General features: G+C 43.3%; 1 protein-coding gene across 2 annotated transcripts in view; it reads left to right on the forward strand.

Moving 5' to 3' along the window:
• Window positions 1–5,498: 5,498 nt before the first annotated feature.
• The window catches only part of LOC106573298 (chaperone Ric-8B), a 31,607-nt gene continuing 18,576 nt past the window's right edge, over window positions 5,499–18,529 (forward strand). Inside the window, exons 1-6 of one of the 2 annotated variants that reach the window (XM_014148226.3) lie at window positions 5,499–5,803; window positions 6,558–6,605; window positions 6,714–7,334; window positions 10,919–11,013; window positions 11,684–11,834; window positions 14,087–14,185. In XM_014148226.3, coding sequence (XP_014003701.1) covers window positions 5,720–5,803; window positions 6,558–6,605; window positions 6,714–7,334; window positions 10,919–11,013; window positions 11,684–11,834; window positions 14,087–14,185 — 1,098 coding nt within the window. In that variant the 5' untranslated portion in view covers window positions 5,499–5,719. The remainder of the gene's footprint in view (window positions 5,804–6,557; window positions 6,606–6,713; window positions 7,335–10,918; window positions 11,014–11,683; window positions 11,835–14,086; window positions 14,186–18,529) is intronic. The other variant, XM_014148227.3, reaches the window with a different exon arrangement.

The raw sequence follows: 18,529 nt of genomic DNA on the forward strand, positions 1-18,529 counted from the left end.
TCTTGGTCACCTCCCTGACCAAGGCCTTTCTCCCCTGATTGCTCAGGATGGCCGGGCGGCAAGCTCTAGGAAGAGACTTGGAGGTCACTGTGTTCTTGGGGACCGTCAATGCTGCAGAATCTTTTGGTACCCTTCCCAGATCTGTGCTTCGACACAATCCTGTCTCGGAGCTCTACAGACAATTCCTTCTACCTCATGGCTTGGTTTTTGCTCTGACATACACTGTCAACTGTGGGACCTTATATAGACAGGTGTGTGCCTTTCCAAATCATGTCCAATCAATTGAATTTATCACAGGCGGACTCAAATCAAGTTGTAGAAACATCTCAAGGATGCACCTGAGATCAATTTCGAGTCTCATAGCAAAGGGTCTGATTACTTATGTAAATAAGGTATCTGTTTTTATATAACTTTGCTCTGTGCTTCTCCGAGCATGCACTTCATAGCCTATAGGTTATGGATAATTTGATTTGAGACCACACTAAATAGCCAATAGGCGCAATTGATATTGCGTGCCCTGCGGAGAATGAGAGATGAGGGGCGGCATCGGGCACACATCAATATATAGCCTAATAAGAAACTAATTCTAAAATACAGAAATACTGAAATGTCATCAATTACATGACCCTCCCCTGGACTAGATCAAACACATACTAAACACTCCCCTTGACAAACTGAAAAAGCATGACCCTCCCTCATTTCCCTCTAGGTAATCATTCTGTAAATTTCGATGAGTCCATAATGCTGATCCCAATGAACCAATATCATGATGAAAAGCGCATGCGAATACCTTTTCATATTTAAATCTATCGGCAGTATGATTAGAAAGACAAAGGCTGAATATAGAACCACATTAAAATGACAAATATTGACACTTTTTCTGTACATCATTGCTCACATATGGTGCTTTCAAGACAACTGGGAACTCTGAAAAATAAAGGTCAAATCATGACATCAGTGATCTTCAGGTCAGAAAGTCGAAGCTCTAGAAAGATGCAGAGTTGCCGACTTGGAATTCCGTGTTGGCTGACCGTTCAAAAACAACTGTTGTTTTCAGAGTTCCCAGTTGTCTTGAACGCCGCAATAATTGAGAACCACAGTATATTATGAGTGATAATACCCATAAAACCTAGCTGTCAAACATGGAAATGGTTCCAATCGTTTTTCCACCCTTCATTTTTCCATAGGGTATTTTACAACGACTTCATATAAGATCTGTGTTTCGTGTAGGCTTATCATGGCTTGACGTTTTGATAATCATGTAAATCTCTCTCGGACAAGGAAACTTTTGTCAATATACTTGCACGTAATTACGCCCCCAAAATTAACTACACATCTTGTCACAAGCTTTTACGTCATCACTCAAGGCAGTGTTGCAGGGTGGGGGAAAACCTACATTTCTCCACGCAAACTCTCAGCAACAAGTAGCAAGGAACCTAGCGAGTAAAGTCAGATTGAATAACTAGTAGATATTATAGCCTTTATGTAGTTTCTCATTTAAATCATTGATATTGTGTATTTCTTGTGTGTATTGTTGTGTAGCATATCTCAAATGACCTACCGTAGTATTTTTTTTATTACTATAATTTTTTTGAATTAGCTAAATTAGCTAAACTTAGGTCTCTCGATCAGAAGCAAGAATGGTTCTGTGCTATAAACCCGATTGCAACAACTACTACGATAAGCACACGTGCATTTGATTGTTTTCTGACCTCTGTAAGCGAGAGCTGTGTTCCAGATAATTTCTCCATCCCAGCAGAAATGTCCCTTCCACATAGTAGGGTTTTAGATGTGCAGATATACCAAAGCCCAGTCTGTTTTACTGTTACTATAGTCAAGTCTGTGGGTTATGATATTTAAATATAGATCTTACCATTTTAGTAATCAACCTAGCTAGCTTTTAAAATGAACTATCTTTTTTTTGTCTTTCAGGCGGGCGGAACCGGAAACCCAGTGACAACACTGCAGTTGCCATTTTCCATTGGGAAAAGAAATGGCCCTCTATTTACCAGAAAAGGTAGTTCATCCACCATTGCAGAAGAGGAAGATCCAGACACATCCACCATAGCAGACGATGAAGATCCAGGCCTCTTGGCCGCTGAAGAATGTAGGAGGCTGCTGTCTCCATAGTTGCAGAATGTTCTCACTGAGGTGCATCTTGAGGAAACATTAGCACAGTTGAAGGTTATACAGGAGAATCAGCTGAATACCCGCAACAGATATTCAGCAACACAGCTGTCTGATAAAGTACTTAGGATGGAAACAGGACTTCCAGAAAACTACATGTTCAACATCGTTATTGAATACTTGGAACGTTACAAGGACTGCGTTGCCTACTTTGCCAAGTGAAGGGTTGAGGTGCTGCCATTTGAGGATCAAGTGTTTATGGCACTTATGAAGCTGCGTCATAGCTACACCAACTTGCACCTGGCTCAACTATTCCATTATAGTGCAAGCACTGTCAGAAATATTAGCATCCTTTCATTCACGTGATCCACAAGCTTTTTTTTCATTAGCATCATGAAGACTGTTCCATGTCGGGAGACTTACCAAATGTGCTTGCCTGCATCTTTTCAGGGGCCCAGCAGAAACTGCAGGATTGTCATTGACTGTACTGACATAGAAGTTGCTACTCCAAGTCAGATGGATCTGCAGAAGCAATCCTACTCTATGTATCGTTCAATGCACTCCTTCACGCTACCCCTCAGAGTTGCAACTAATGTGGTTATAACATACTGCAGCGATCTGTATCCAGGATCTGTGTTGGACAAAGCCATTGTCCAGAAGTAGGGGTTTGAGAAAATCACGTTTGGATACAGGGTATCGCAGACAAAGGCTTCTTGATCCAGAGCTTGATGCCTGTGTAACCGATGTGAAATGGCTAGTTAGTTCAATCGGGTGACGTCACTCGCTCTGAGACCTGAAGTAGTTGTTCTCCTTGCTCGGCAAGGGCCGCGGCTTTTGTGGCGCGATGGGTAACGATGCTTCGTGGGGTGTCAGTTGTGAATGTGTGCAGAGGGTCCCTGGTTCAAACCCAGGTTGGGGCGAGGAGAGGGATGGAAGCTAGACTGCGACACATGCACGAGTCACTGTGAACATTTCTCCATTTACAAGCGTTGTTATAGTAATGTGCCGGTGCAGACTTGCTGTGCACTTGTAAACCTCCAAGACCCACTCATCAGTGAAGTAGCTGTTGATTGGAAAACAAGAGCAAAGCATGAGGATTGGGTGTTGAGGGACCCCTTTCACATTGCCCAAGGTGGATTTGTGTTCTGATAAAGATTACATTTTCTGTCCAGATAAAGATGCTGATACGGCATTGAAAAAAACCACCACTAATCCAAATGTCTCTTTGCTTTTCAGTCCAACAGGAGTCCCTCAGGCCATCCGGTGTATGGACATCCTGTGCCAGTGTGATCTGAGCACAAGCGTGACATGCGGAACATCAGGCTCACCCCACGAGAAGCAGTGCATGATCAACACCACCCTCAGCAAGGAGATCTGCTGGAAGTGATGGCTATCCTTAGATGCTTGCTCGCTCTCGCTCTCTCTCTCTCTCTCATAACTTTAGTTGTCTGCTTTGCGAAAAACTTGTATGTAATATAACCTATTCTAGGAGCCGATTGTTTGTGTATGATCTTTATTCAGCGTTCACTTGTTTTTCAACAATGTCAGGTACAGGCAGGGATAACTGGGGCTTTCAGCAAGTAAGGGGTAAGAATTATATAAATACAATTCCCACTGCGCCCATGATGAAGTTAACTACATCACTTTAGTTGGCTGCTTTGAGCAAAACTTGTATGTAATATAACCTATTCTGGGAGCCTTGTGTGTGTGTGTGTGTGTGTGTGTGTGTGTGTGTGTGTGTGTGTATGAACTATGGAGTATTTTTGGACCATTGGCTTCCCTGAAAACAGGTACTGCCAGGAGGCATGATGAGAACGCTGATCCATTGCCAGTTTAAGTGGAATGATTAACTAATAATATTTCAATTGAACTGAGAATAGGTCTCTGATCGCACTGGTGAATGGTAGCTGACAGTGTCAGCTAGAGATGTGTCCAACAAGCTTTCTCTGTCCTTAACCTTGTTCTGAACACCTCAAAAACAAAGGTAATGTGGTTTGGTAAGAAGAATGCCCCTCTCCCCACCAGTGGTACTACTACCACTGAGGGTTTAGAGCTTGAGGTAGTCACCTCATACAAGTACTTGGGAGTATGGCTAGATCGTACACTGTCCTTCTCTCAGCACATATAAAATCTGCAGGCTAAGGTTAAATCTAGACTTGGCTTCCTCTAAGCCTTAGAGGAAGCCAATTCTAGATTTAACCTTAGCCTGCAGCTTAGAGTCTAAGGTAATTGCTCCTCTTTCACCCCAGCTGCCAAACTAACCCTGATTCAGATGACCATCCTACCCATGCTAGATTACAGAGACGTAATTTAATTGTGCTCTTGAGCGGCTAGACGTTCTTTACCATTCGGCCATCAGATTTACCACCGATGCTCCTTATAGGACACATCACATCACTGCACTCTATACTCCTTTTGTAAACTGGTCATCTCTGTATACCCGTCGCAAGACCCACTGGTTGATGGTTATTTATAAAACTCTCTTAGGCTTCACTACCCCCTATCTGAGATACCTACTGCAGCCCTCATCCTCCACATACAAATGCCATTCTTCCAGTCACATTCTGTTAAAGGTCCCAAAAGCACACACATCCTTGGTTCGCTCCTCTTTTCAGTTCGCTGCAGCTAGCGCCTGGAACGAGCTGCAAAAAAAGTCAAACTGGACAGTTTTTTATCTCCATCTCTTCATTCAAAGACTCAATCATGGACAGTCTTACTGACAGTTGTGGCTGCTTTGTGTTATGTATTGTTGTTTCTACCTTCTTGCCTTTGTGCTGTTGTCTGTGCCCAATAACGTTTGTACAATGTTTTGTGCTGCTACCATGTTGTTGTCATGTGTTGCTGCCATGCTATGTTGTTGTCTTAGGTCTCTCTTTATGTAGTGTTGTGGTGTCTCCTTGTGATGTGTGCTTTGTCCTATATTTTTATTTGTAATCCCCCGTCCCCACAGGAGGCCTTTTGGCTTTTGGTAGGCCGTCATTGTAAATAAGAATTTGTTCTTGACTTTCTTAGTTAAATAAAATATGAAGCGCAGGAGCTTCCTGCTGGCATTTGTAGTCTTGCTAGAGATGAAGTGCAGGAGCTTCCTGATGGAATTTGTAGTCGTGCTGAGGTCTTCTCTGTTGCAAATTAGCATTTTGGATTTTTAAGAGTAAATTGAGGCGTATATATTGATAAACCTTACCTTGTCTGAGAGAGAATTACACGGTTAGCAAAACGTAACGCCAAGGTAAGCCTACACCAAACACATACTTAATTTGAAGTTTTTGTAAATTCATTATGTGAAAAAAAAAATGAATGTTGGAAAGACGATTGGAACCAATTATGTTTGAATACTAGGTTGTATAGGTATTATAACGAGTCCACTGTGGGGGACTATAGGCGGATCACCGAGTTTGCACTGTGCTCGCACAGTTTCGATGAGATCGTGACGTTAACTGGTGAAAGTTGAAACAAGGAAGAAGGGTGTATGTAGCCGGAACCAGCTGTGTACTCTATGTCAGACGAATACAAAACAAATAGGGTGCTGCAAATTATTCAGAAACGTACTCTAACGTTACAGTTGTTGAATTGTCATTGAGATATTTTAAGAATGGATTTAAACAGTATCCTGTCTCAGCTCGAGACTAACAATGAAGAGGAAATTAGACGGCTTTTGCACCAGTACAACGGAGAGGTGGGTGTAATTCTCCTCGCTTTGACGTCAACCAAAATAAAGTTATTAGCTACCTCGCCAGCCATCTAAAAACGTTTACATAATCATAGCTGCTAAAATTAGTACTAAAACTATGTGTATCTAGAACTTGCATTCCCCCTTTCATTTTGAAAGGAATCAACGAGTTTAAAACCTATTGCTGTGTTGCTGGAAGCATATTTTCATCCTGGCTAGCTGGGTTGCTAGCTAGCTAACGTTAGCTAGTGTTGTGGCCAAATATTGTAGGGTATCACTTTCTAGTCATGTACTGTAGCTAGCTATGCATACAATGACAGCATGCGTATATAATGAAAAATTCTAGCTAGCTCCCATTTAGTGATAGCTATTGCTGCACTTCCTGCTGTAACTTGAGCTAGCTAGCTAGGTACATTTGCTAGCTAACGTCGTTAGCCGCTGTCACTGATAACCAGACAGAGCCTGATGGCGATATACTTTGCATTACACTCGTATATCCTATCTAATGCACTCATACTTCCAATCTGTCTGCACAAGCTATTTACTGTATCATAGAAACAAATTAATTCTAGATAACATTTATGAGAATATTTTATTCATGCACAGATGAAGGTGACAAAGCACATTTAGCATATGCATTTGACTTTTCTCTCATTAGTACTTAACCTTGCTGACGTAACTCACATGGTACACAGCGAGGGAGGCCTGCCAGGAACACTGAGTTTGTTTCAGCAAGACTAATGTATACTGTCTTTTTCAGAATAGTCGCACATTCACCTTTGACCCAAAAGAGGAGGACCTTCGAAGTGTAAGTAAACACTCTGCCTTGTCTGGTGCTTCACTTTCACTTATAGCCTAGATAATGCTTCTGCCCCCTGTGTGTTTTATGATGAACTAACCTTCTCTCACTGTGCAGAGGCTGTGTCAGGGTCTGCTGACTGTGCTGGGGAGGCAGGTTGGGTCCTGCTGCCAGAGCACCTGCCTGGAGACCCTTCGCATCCTGTCCCGGGACAAGCGAGTCCTGGGCCCTGTGGGCACCCGGGAGGGCATGCTTGTTCTGGCCGGGCTGGCTCGGCTGCAGGCGGGAGAGGAGGGAGGTGACAGTCTGCAAGAGGATGCCCAGACAGAGGAGGAAGAGAAGGTGGTGGTGGAGGCCCTTAAGTGCCTGTGTAACGTGGTGTTTAACAGCGTGGCGGCACAGCAGGTGGGTGCCGACGTGCAGCTGGCACGTGGTCTGTGTGCCCGCTTGCACGCCGCCCGTGCCCGGTGTCATGAGGTGGGCCTGTTCTCCCTGCGCCTGCTCTTCCTGCTCTCGGCTCTGCGGCCAGACGTCCGGGGGGGCCTCCAGAGGGAGCTGCATGCCGTGGGGCTCCTCACAGAGGTGCTGGAGCGTACCCTGGACCTACGCTGGGTGGGCCCCTACGAGGTGGCCCATCCAGGCCTCCAGGCCTTGCCTATCCCTGCTGAAGACAACGAGAGGGCCATGGAGGCCCTGAAAGCCTTGTTCAACCTCACGCTGTCTGACACTAGCGATGAGGTGAGTTACAGTTACACCCCCTGTCTGTTACAGAATGTTTTTCTCCTTTTGGAGTTTTTTCCTTTTTAAAGAGGATATGTACGCTGTACTTGTAACATGGCAGTCACGTGGTCCTGTATGGCTCAGTTGAAGGTATGCACACATGACTGTAAGTCGCTTTAGATAAAAGCATCTGCTAAATGGCTATTATTATTATTATTATTCAGAGCTCAAAGAGGGCTAGACGCTACAGCCATGAGCCCAGCCTATAGTATCACAGCATCAAACAGTGTTTAGAGTTACTGCATAAACATAAATTCTTTGCATCTCACTGGCTGTGGATGGACACATCCCCTTGCATATTTTGAATTCAGCATTGAAGTCACCAAACTTTGCATGCTTTGGTTGAAGGCTATTATTTACAGATAGTTTAACAGCAAGACACTTGCCTTTATTGAGTAACATCCCTTAAATTGAAAGCCCTAACTAAGCCTGTGCAGCAATAAGAGGTTTATCAGCTATCAGACCTCGCTTAAACTCCTTTGGCACCTTTACAGCTTTCTTGATTAGCCAGGGGGAGTTAGTGAAATAATCCTATGTTGCTCACTCCCCTCAAAGCTCGCTCAGCCTATAATGTCACAGCATCACATCATGAAGCAGAGGGGCACATCCCGCTGCTAAATCAAAGATATTAATCTGTTGGATCCGGTATTGAATGTCTATCAGTGATAATTTGACACGCCAAAAGTGTCATTGATATTTATAGATTTGCAAAGAGTTCTCTAATTCAGGCTGGTCAGGAGAGCTGCCTGCTTAACTACTGGCTCGTATTGTGCCTCAAAGTGCTATTGGTCCAAATATGTTTTTCTCCATGTTAGTTGTGAGATTGTGGATTTTCATGATTGGGGCTGGTCACCCTTGCCTCTCACCATTGTAGCTGACGTCTTGTTGAGTCCCTCCCATCCTATCGTTGGCAGAGAGGAAAAGGCGAAGCGAGAGGGATAACTGGGACCAAAATCTGTCTTCTGCAGCAGGTGGCGTTTTTGTTTAGTTTTTTTGCTCACAAAGCGAGGAGTTTTTGTATGGAAAGAATGGCTACACATGGCTTATTAATCGAATAGAAATGTGGTAATGCTTAGGTTGTTACGAGTGTACTGATATGGCTTATTTGCTACACATGGCTTATTAATCGAATAGAAATGTGGTAATGCTTAGGTTGTTACGAGTGTACTGATATAAGTAGGAACATGTGGCATCCCGGCAACATTGAGAAGAAATGTGTGCCTGTTGTTTGTTCACACACGTATCTGCCCTCTCATTGGCTAGAATGGCCCCACCTGGTCTTGCCTCCTCCCGACTACCTTCCATTTCTTTTCATTGTCAGAGCGGCCACTTGAGTATCTGGTCAATATAATGGTTAATCTGTGGCGTTGATCAGAAAAGCCCTGTGTTCATCTCATGAGTCAATCCCACATGGTCATTTGCATGGAATGGAAAGCCTGTGCTCAGTGACTCACAGCTCTTAGGTCTGACTTCCAGATCCGGAAATCCATAATTCCTCTCATCTTTCCTCAATCTCTCCATAGTTACAGTCCCTCCCTCCCTCTTTCTCCTTTCTCTCGCTCTCTCTGTTCATGTCTTTTAATATTAAAGAAAACAACATTTTACCCCTGTATTGGAATAATAAATGTTACCTAAATGATACAGGTTATGAGCTATGACCAATGTCTTCCTATGTTTTCTTTTTGACATGACCGCCTCCCCTTCCCGGTTCTTCCATAGCTAATTTTATCCTTCTTACCCCTACCTGCTTAGTCCCTCCCATCCTTTTGTTTGAAGCAATGAAATGCTTCCTTAAGGATCAGTCTGTTGTACGTGGCCGATGTAAGACATTTAAGCGTGTTAACCCTGGCAAAGGCTGCTGGCCCAGATGGCATCCCTAGCCGCGTCCTCAGAGCATGCGCAGACCAGCTGGCTGGTGTGTTTACGGACATATTCAATCTCTCCCTATCCCAGTCTGCTGTCCCCACTTGCTTCAAGATGTTCACCATTGTTCCTGTACCCAAGAAAGCAAAGGTAATTGAACTAAATGACTATCGTCCCGAAGCACTCACTTCTGTCATCATGATGTGCTTTGAGAGGCTAGTCAAGGATCATATCACCTCTACCTTACCTGACACCACAGACCCACTTCAATTTGCTTACCGCCCCAATAGATCCACAGATGATGCAGTTGCCATTGCACTGCACACTGCCCTATCCCATCTGGACAAGAGGAATACCTACGTCAGAATGCTGTTCATTGACTTTAGCTCATCCTTCAACACCATAGTACCCTCCAAGCTCATCATTAAGCTCGAGGCCCTGGGTCTGAGCCCCGCCCCGTGTAACTGGGTCCTGGACTTCCTGACGTGCCGCTCCCAGGTGGTGAAGGTAGGAAACAACACCTTCACTTTGCTGATCCTCAACACAGGGGCCCCACAAGTGTGCATGCTCAGCCCCCTCCTGTACTCCCTGTTCACCCATGACTGCGTGGCCAGGCACGCCTCCAACTAAATCATCAACTTTGCAGACGACACAACAGTAGTAGGCCTGATTACCAACAATGAGCAGACAGCCTACAGGGAGGAGGTGAAGGACCTGGCAAAGTGGGGCCAGGAAAATAACCTCTCTCTCAACGTCAACAAAACAAATGAGCTGATGGTGGACTTCAGGAAACAGCAGAGGGAGCACTCCCCTATCCACATCGACATGACCGCAGTGGAGAAGGTGGAAAGCTTCAAGTTCCTCGGCATACACATCACTGACAATCTGAAATGGTCCACCCACACAGACAATGTGGTGAAGAAGGCGCAACAGCGCCTCTTCAACCTCAGGAGGTGGAATAAATTTGGCTTGGCCACTAAGACCCTCAGAAACTTTTACAGATGCACAATTGAGAGTATCCTGTTGGGCTGTTTCACCACCTGGTACGGCAACTGCACTACCCGCATTTGCAGGGCTCTCCAGAGGGTGGTACGGTCTGCCGAACGAATCACCGGGGGCACACTGCCTGCCCTCCAGGACACCTACAGCACCCAATGTCACAGGAATGCCAAAAAGATCATCAAGGACATCGACCACCCGATCCACAGCCTGTTCACCCCGCTATCATCCAGAAGGGGACCGAGAGACTGAAAAACAGCCTCTATGTCAAGGCCATCAGACTGTTAAATAGCCATCACTAGCCTTGTACCACCCGGCTGCTCAACCTTTAGAGGCTACAGCCCTATATACGTTGACAAGGAATCACTGGCCACTTTAATAATGGAACACTAGTCACTTTAATAATGTTTAAATACTGCTTTTCTCATCTCATGTATATATACTGTATTCTATTCTACTGTATTTAGTCAATGCCACTCTGACATTGCTCGTCCTAATATTTAGATATTTCTTAATTCCATTCTTTTACTTTTAGATTTGTGTATTTTTGTGAATTGTTAGATATTACTGCACTGTTGGAGCTTGGAACACAAGCATTTCACTACACCCGCAATAACATCTGCTTAATATGTGTATGTGACCAATAACATTGGATTTGATTTACATCCTTCATTTGATAGGGTGGTGACCACCAGCTCCGCCTTGTCACCGCCATCATGCGCCATCTATTGATGCTAAAGACTCAGACAGAGGACAAAACAGAGGAAGCACACAGGTTGGCAACTCTTCTCCTCACTGCTCTCCACATAACAGGGCAAAACTGCATCCTGAAAGTACACATTCATCATTTGGTTTGTACGAATGAATCACCATCCAATGATTACTCTCTGTAGTCAACAGTGACAGCATCCAGCTCATGAGAAAGTTAAAATTTTAAGCCAAGACTGTTTTTTGAATTCATATGGCAGTATGTCTTTTCTGGATGTCTCCTTGATGCGAATTAACTACAAAGCTTTCTTTTGAAGGACATGCGAGAATGTAAAGAATGTATCATGTAAAAGTGATTGATAATACTCCCTGTGGTCCTATGGATTATGTTGTTGTGTCCCTCTGGTCACGGGGTTAGCCCATTGTCCAGAATCCAAAGTAGACCTTAGGTCCTTGTCTGTTTAGACTGATGGAATGCCCTGTGGTCTTGACGCAAACACAACAATAAGAGGGATAACTACCCCTATGTGTCTTCATGCTAGATGAAAGTGCTTTTAACAAACACGTAGTCTTTAAAAAGTCTCATGATTGATAGAAAACAATGACATGGATGTAGCCTATTCTTAAGAACGAAACCATATTTAGCATTAGTTGATCTTTCCTACATGCTATAACCAACGACTTAACCACTGTCCTTTCTCCTTCTTTTTCCTCATGTCTTCCTTCTTCTCCTCCAGCCACGCCATCAACCTGCTGAGTAACCTGCCAGTGTCATGTCTGGATGTGCTGATTGACTTGCCGGTACAGGGGGGCCAGGAGGAGTACAGCGGGAAGAACATGGACGCTGTGCAGGTGCTACTGGACTTTATGGAGAAGAGGATAGACAAGGTAAGAACTGGTGGACCAGAGACATTGGGCGAATCCTTCCACTTAAGTCAAATGTTCACTTAAACCTGTTAGGGCTAGGGGGCAGTATTGACACGGCTGGATAAAAAACATACCCGATTTAATCTGGTTACCACTCCTACCCAGTAACTAGAATATGCATATACTTATTACATATGGATAGAAAACACCCTAAAGTTTCTAAAACAGTTTGAATGGTGTCTGTGAGTATAACAGAACTCAAATGGCAGGTCAAAACCTGAGAGATTCCTTTACAGGAAGTGGCCTGTCTGACCATTTCTTGAACTTCTTTTCCATCTCTATCTTTTACTAAGGATCTCTGCTCTAACGTGACACTTCCCACGTCTTCCATAGGCTCTCAGAGCCCGGGAAAAAACAGAATGAAACACATTATCGCCTTTCTCAAGTGGCCGATCAAGGGACTCTGGGCTTATGCGCATGACCCGACCGCCCCCGCCTTTGTGATTTTTTTCCTCTGTTTGCCGAAAAGGAGATTCCCTGTCGGAATATTATCGCTTTTCTACGAGAAAAATGGTGTAAAAATTGATTTTAAACAGCGGTTGACATGCTTCAAAGTACGGTAATGGAATATTTAGAATTTTATTGTCACGAATTGCGCCACACTTCTTTACCATTTCGGATAGTGTCTGGAACGCACGAACAAAACGCCGCTATTCGGATATAACGATGGATTATTTTGGACCAAACCAACATTTGTTATTGAAGTAGCAGTCCTGGGAGTGCATTCTGACGAAGACAACAAAAGGTAATGAAACTTTTATAATAGTAAATATGATTATGGTGAGTGCTAAACTTGCCGGGTGTCTAAATAGCGAGCCCGTGATGCCTGGGCTATGTACTTAGAATATTGCAAAATGTGCTTTCACCAAAAAGCTATTTTAAAATCGGACATATCGAGTGCATAGAGGAGGTCTGTATGTATAATTCTTAAAATAATTGTTATGCTTTTTGTGAACGTTTATCGTGAGTAATTTAGTAAAATGTTAGCGAATTCCCCGGAAGTTTGCGGGGGGTATGCTAGTTCTGAACGTCACATGCTAATGTAAAAAGCTGGTTTTTGATATAAATATGAACTTGATTGAACAAAACATGCATGTATTGTATAACATAATGTCCTAGGGTTGTCATCTGATGAAGATCATCAAAGGTGAGTGCTGCATTTAGCTGTCTTCTGGGTTTTGGTGACATTATATGCTGGCTTGAAAAATGGGTGTCTGATTATTTCTGGCTTGGTACTCTGCTGACATAATCTAATGTTTTGCTTTCGTTGTAAAGCCTTTTTGAAATCGGACAGTGTGGTTAGATTAACGAGAGTCTTGTCTTTAAATAGCTGTAAAATAGTCATATGTTTGAGAAATTGAAGTAATAGGATTTTTAAGGTTTTGAAAATCGCGCCACAGGCTGCAAGTGGCTGTTACGTAGGTGGGACGAATTCGTCCCGCCTAGCCCAGAGAGGATAAAGTCACTTACATTTTCACTGAGGCTGCAGGTAGCCTAGCGGTTAAGAGCATTGGGCCAGTAACCGAAAGGTTGCTGGTTCAAATTCCCGAGCTGACTAGGTAACAAATCTGTCTGTGCCCTTGTGCAAAGCACTTAACCATAATTGCTCCTGTAAGCCGCTCTGGAAAAGGGCGTCTGTTAAATAACTTAAATGTCTCTCACTGACATCAATGCACGTGTAAGTGAAATTTGACTTCAGTGGAAGTTAGGATTCGCCCCATTGTGTGTGTTTGAGATATCGGACTACACAGAATCACTTATCTACAAACCAGTCCTTGCTGATTCTGCGTCTTTCTTCAAACTGATTGTTTGATCTCGGTGGCTGCTATTACAAACCATGCCAACACTTTTGCATTTCCTCTTGACCAACAAGTTAAACAAAACAATGTTTCAAGCCAAAGTAGAATTAACCTCAATGATGCAGTCCACCAGTGGCTTCTCACCCACCATTTAAGGAACTGACTATCTAACTGTTAGAGGCCATTCAGAAATTCATATGGCTGTTTATGTAGTAACGTCATTCTCTACTGAACAAGCCAATGAAATTATGTGGAAATCCTGGCCATCCTATTAGAAGCTGTCCACACAACATAGAAATTCAATTACTAATACATTCCTGAATAGTTATTTTGCTAATGGTCCACAATCCAACTGCTACAGTGCCTCTGTGGGCATGCCTGTCGTCACTCGCCTCATGTGTGTCTCATTCCAAGCAGGGTGCCAACTACAAAGAGGGGCTGACCCCAGTGCTCAGCCTGCTGACTGAGGGCTCCAGGTACCACAGGGAGATCCGCAGATACATCAAGACACAGGTAGGGTGCTGGAGCTAGAGGGGCCTTGAGCTTGAACATACACTTTATGGGCATGTTCTAATCTATCCTATCCTTATACATAAAAAGTGATGCAAAATTAAGATCTTCAAAGTTAGTGAAACTACTTCATCAGTGTGAAATACATACATACATACATGCATACATACATACATACATACATACATACATACATACAGAACAAAAATCTAAATGCAACATGTAAAGTGTTGGTCCCATGTTTCATGAGCTGAAATAAAAGATCCCAGAAATGTTCCATAACCACAAAAAGCATATTTCTCTAAGATTTTTTGCACAAATTTGTTTACATGCCTGTTAGTGAGCGTCTCCTTTGCCAAGATAATCCATCCACCTGACAGGTGTGGCATATCAAGAAGCTTATTAAACAGCATGATCATTACACAGGTGCACCTTGTGCTGGGGGCAATAAAAGGCCACTCTAAAATGTGTAGTTTTGTCACACAACTCAATGCCATAGATGTCTAAAGTTGAGAGTGTGCAATTGGCATGGTGACTGAAGGAATGTCCAACAGAGCTGTTGCCAGAGAATGTAATGTTCATTTCTCTACCATCCATAAGCCGCCTCCAACGTTGTTTTATAGCAGTGGTTCCTAAACTTTTTATAGTCCCGTACCCCTTCAAACGTACAACCTCCATCGCACTCTCAAATGTTGTTTTTTGCCATCATTGTGAGTCTGCCACACACACACTATACAATACCTTTATTAAACATATGAAATAGTATGAATTTTTGTCACAACCCGGCTTGTGGGAAGTGACAAAGAGCTCTTATAGGACCAGGGCACAAATAATAATAATCAATAATTTTGCTCTTTATTTAGCCATCTTACATATGAAACCTTATTTGTTCATCAGAAATTGTGAATAACTCACTACAGGTTAAATAGAAGGGTGTGCTTGAAAGGGTGCACATAACTCTGCAATGTTGTACTGGAGAGAGTCTCAGTCTTAAATCATTTTCCACACACAGTCTGTGAGGGCTGAGAATCCACTCACATAGGTACAGTTGAAATCGGAAGTTGACATACACTTAGGTTGGAGTCATTAAAACAAGTATTTCAACCACTCCACAACAAACTATAGTTTTGGCAAGTCGGTTAGGACATGTACTTTGTCCATGACACAAGTAATTTTTCCAACAATTGTTTACAGACAGATTATTTCACTTATAATTCAATGTATCACAATTCCAGTGGGTCAGAAGTTTACATACACTAAGTTGACTGTGCCTTTAAACAGCTTGGAAAATTTCAGAAAATAATGTCATGGCTTTAGAAGCTTCTGATAGGCTTATTGACATCATTTTAGTCAATTGGAGGTGTACTTGTGGATGTATTTCAAGGCCTACCTTCAAACTCGGTGCCTCTTTGCTTGACATCATGGGAAAATCAAAAGAAATCAGCCAAGACCTCAGAAAAAAAATTGGTTCATCCTTGGGAGCAGTTTCCGAAACGCCTGAAGGTACCATGTTCATCTGTACAAACAATAGTACGCAAGTATAAACACCATGGGACCACGCAGCCATCATACCGCTCAGGAAGGAGATGCGTTCTGCCTCCTAGAGATGAACGTACGTTGGTGCGAAAAGTGAAAATCAGTCCCAGAACAACAGCAAAGGACCTTGTGAAGATGCTGGAGGGAACAGGTACAAAAGTATCTATATCCACAGTAAAACGAGTCCTATATCGACATAACCTGAAAGGCCGCTCAGCAAGGAAGAAGCCACTACTCAAATTCAGCCATAAAAAAGCCAGACTACGGTTTGCAACTGCAAATGGGGACAAAGATCGTACTTTTTTGGAGAAATGTCTTCTGGTCTGATGAAACAAAAATAGAACTGTTTGGCCATAATGACCATCATTATGTTTGGAGGAAAAAGGGGGAGGAAGTTAAAGCTTGGTCGCAAATGGGTCTTCCTAATGGACAACATGTCAGGAATTGTGAAAAACTCAGCTTAAATGTATTTGGCTAAGGTGTATGTAAACTTCCGACTTCAACTGTACCAGGAGCTGTGCCAGGCCCGCCACGTCTGTTGACTCATCCAGCTGTAACGCATAGAATTCACTGGCTTGTATGCAAAGCAGTAATTGTTTTAAAACATCTCATGCCATGTCACTGATGCGTCGTGAAACGGTGTTGTTTGATGAAGGCATTTTCTGTATAGTTTTTTTGTGCCTTTTCTCCCAGCATTGTCCCAACCGTATTCCCGGCAGTAGGAAGAATTAAGTCCTCCACAATAGTATGGGGCTTGCATGTCATAGCCACTCAGTAGCTCACCATATAAGACGCTTCTAGCCCCTTCTTATTAATTGTTTCTGTTGCTTTTATCCATGTCTTACTACTCGAAAGTCATCTTAATTCTTGCTCATACTCCAGTGGCTTATTTTTCGAATTGACATGTTTCGTTTCTAAATGTCTGCGCAAGAGTGAAGGTTTCATCAAGTTAGTACTTTTGCACATATAACACACTGTGGCTGAGGAAAGGCACTACTTCCAATATAAGTGAACCCCAAATCAATGTAGTTCTCATCATATTTGCGCCTCTTCGATGGTCCAACGTCTCTGTCTGTTTGATGCTTTCCCGGGTAAGGGGGCAGTAGCTCTTCAGCTGCATCAGATTCACAACTGTCAGTGTCCATGACAGCTGGGCTAGCAACAAATGTAGAATTACTCATGCTAGCATTGGATGTGCTTGTGGAAGCAGAACAACTTTTGTCGTTGACAGGTGTAGTACTGCTGGTAGTAGCAGTACTACCAGTAGAGCTGGTATGTGTCTCTCTGGACGCGGGCCTTACGTTTTTTTTTTAACCATCTATTTTTTAGCAAACGGAATGAGCAGCAGCTACGTTTGGCTACATACGGACCGTTAGGGGAATTCCCGCAAGAGAGTAACGGTTACTGTGATTGGATGTTAATTATTTGACATTTTTGTTATTTCACTGAACACTATATGGTTTCATTTTATTTTTGGCAGTGAAATGTGGCTACTCGGGCTCGAAAAAAACATTACCCAAATGTATTGCCCCGTTGGAAAATCTAAATGGACTATTTGAAAATGTGAATCACATTTTTATTTGGCGTACCCCTGACGGCATTGCGCATACCCCAGTTTGGAAATAGCCGTTTTATAGAATTTGGCAGTACGTCCAAGCTCACATCCGCAGACCACGTATAACCAGGCCAGGACCTCCACATCTGGCTTCTTCACCTGCGGGATCGTCTGAGACCAGCCACCCGGACAGCTGATGAAAATGTGGGTTTGCACAACTGAATAATTTCTGCACAAACTTTCAGAAACTGTCTCAGGGAAGCACATCTGCCTGCTCGTCATCATCACCAGGGTCTTGACCTGACTGCAGTTTTGCGTCGTAACCGACTTCAGTGGGCAAATGCTCACCTTCAATGGCCACTGGCACCCTGTAGAAGTGTGCTTTTCTTGGATGAATCCCGTTTTCAACTGTACCGGGCAGATGGCAGACAGTGTAGTGTGTATGGCGTCATGTGGGCGAGCTGTTTGCTGATATCAATATTGTGAACAGAGAGCGCCCCATGGTGGGGTTATGGGCAGGCATAAGCTATGGACAATGAACACAATTGCATTTTATCGATGGCAAATTGAATGCACAGAGATCCTGAGGCTATTGTCGTGCCCTTCATCTACTGCCGTCACCTCATACAGTATTTTAGCATGATCTGTCGCAAGGATCTGTACACAATTCCTGGAAGCTGTAAATGTCCTAGTTCTTCCATGGCCTGCATATTCATCAGACATGTCACCCATTGAGCCTGTTTGGGATGCTCTGGATCGACATGTATGACGTGTTCCAGTTCCCTCCAATATCCAGAAACTTCGCACAGCCTTTGAAGAGAAATGTGACAACATTCCATGGGCCACAATCAACAGACTGATCAACTCTATGCGAAAGAGATGTGTCGCGCTGCATGAGGCAGATGTTGGTCACACCAGATACTGACTGGTTTTCTGATCCATGTCCCTACCTTTTTTAAAAAGGTATCTGTGACCAACAGATGCATATCTGTATTCCCAGTCATGTGAAATCCATAGATTAGGGCCTAATTAATTAATTTCAATTAACTGATTTCCTGATTTGAACTGTAGCTCAGTGAAATTGTTGCATTTATATTTTTGTTCAGTGTATTTAGATCACATATTTTACAACATATCTTACAAAATCTGCCTAGATTACATTTCTTCTAACATATCCTCCAGCAGTGGCAGATGGATCATTAGCTGGCCTGATCACTCAGTTCACTAGTCTAGTGTACTACAGTGTTAATTTTCAC

This window comes from Salmo salar, chromosome 16, assembly GCF_965601325.2.
Source record: "Salmo salar chromosome 16, fSalSal1, whole genome shotgun sequence".
NCBI classification, from domain to species: domain Eukaryota; kingdom Metazoa; phylum Chordata; class Actinopteri; order Salmoniformes; family Salmonidae; genus Salmo; species Salmo salar.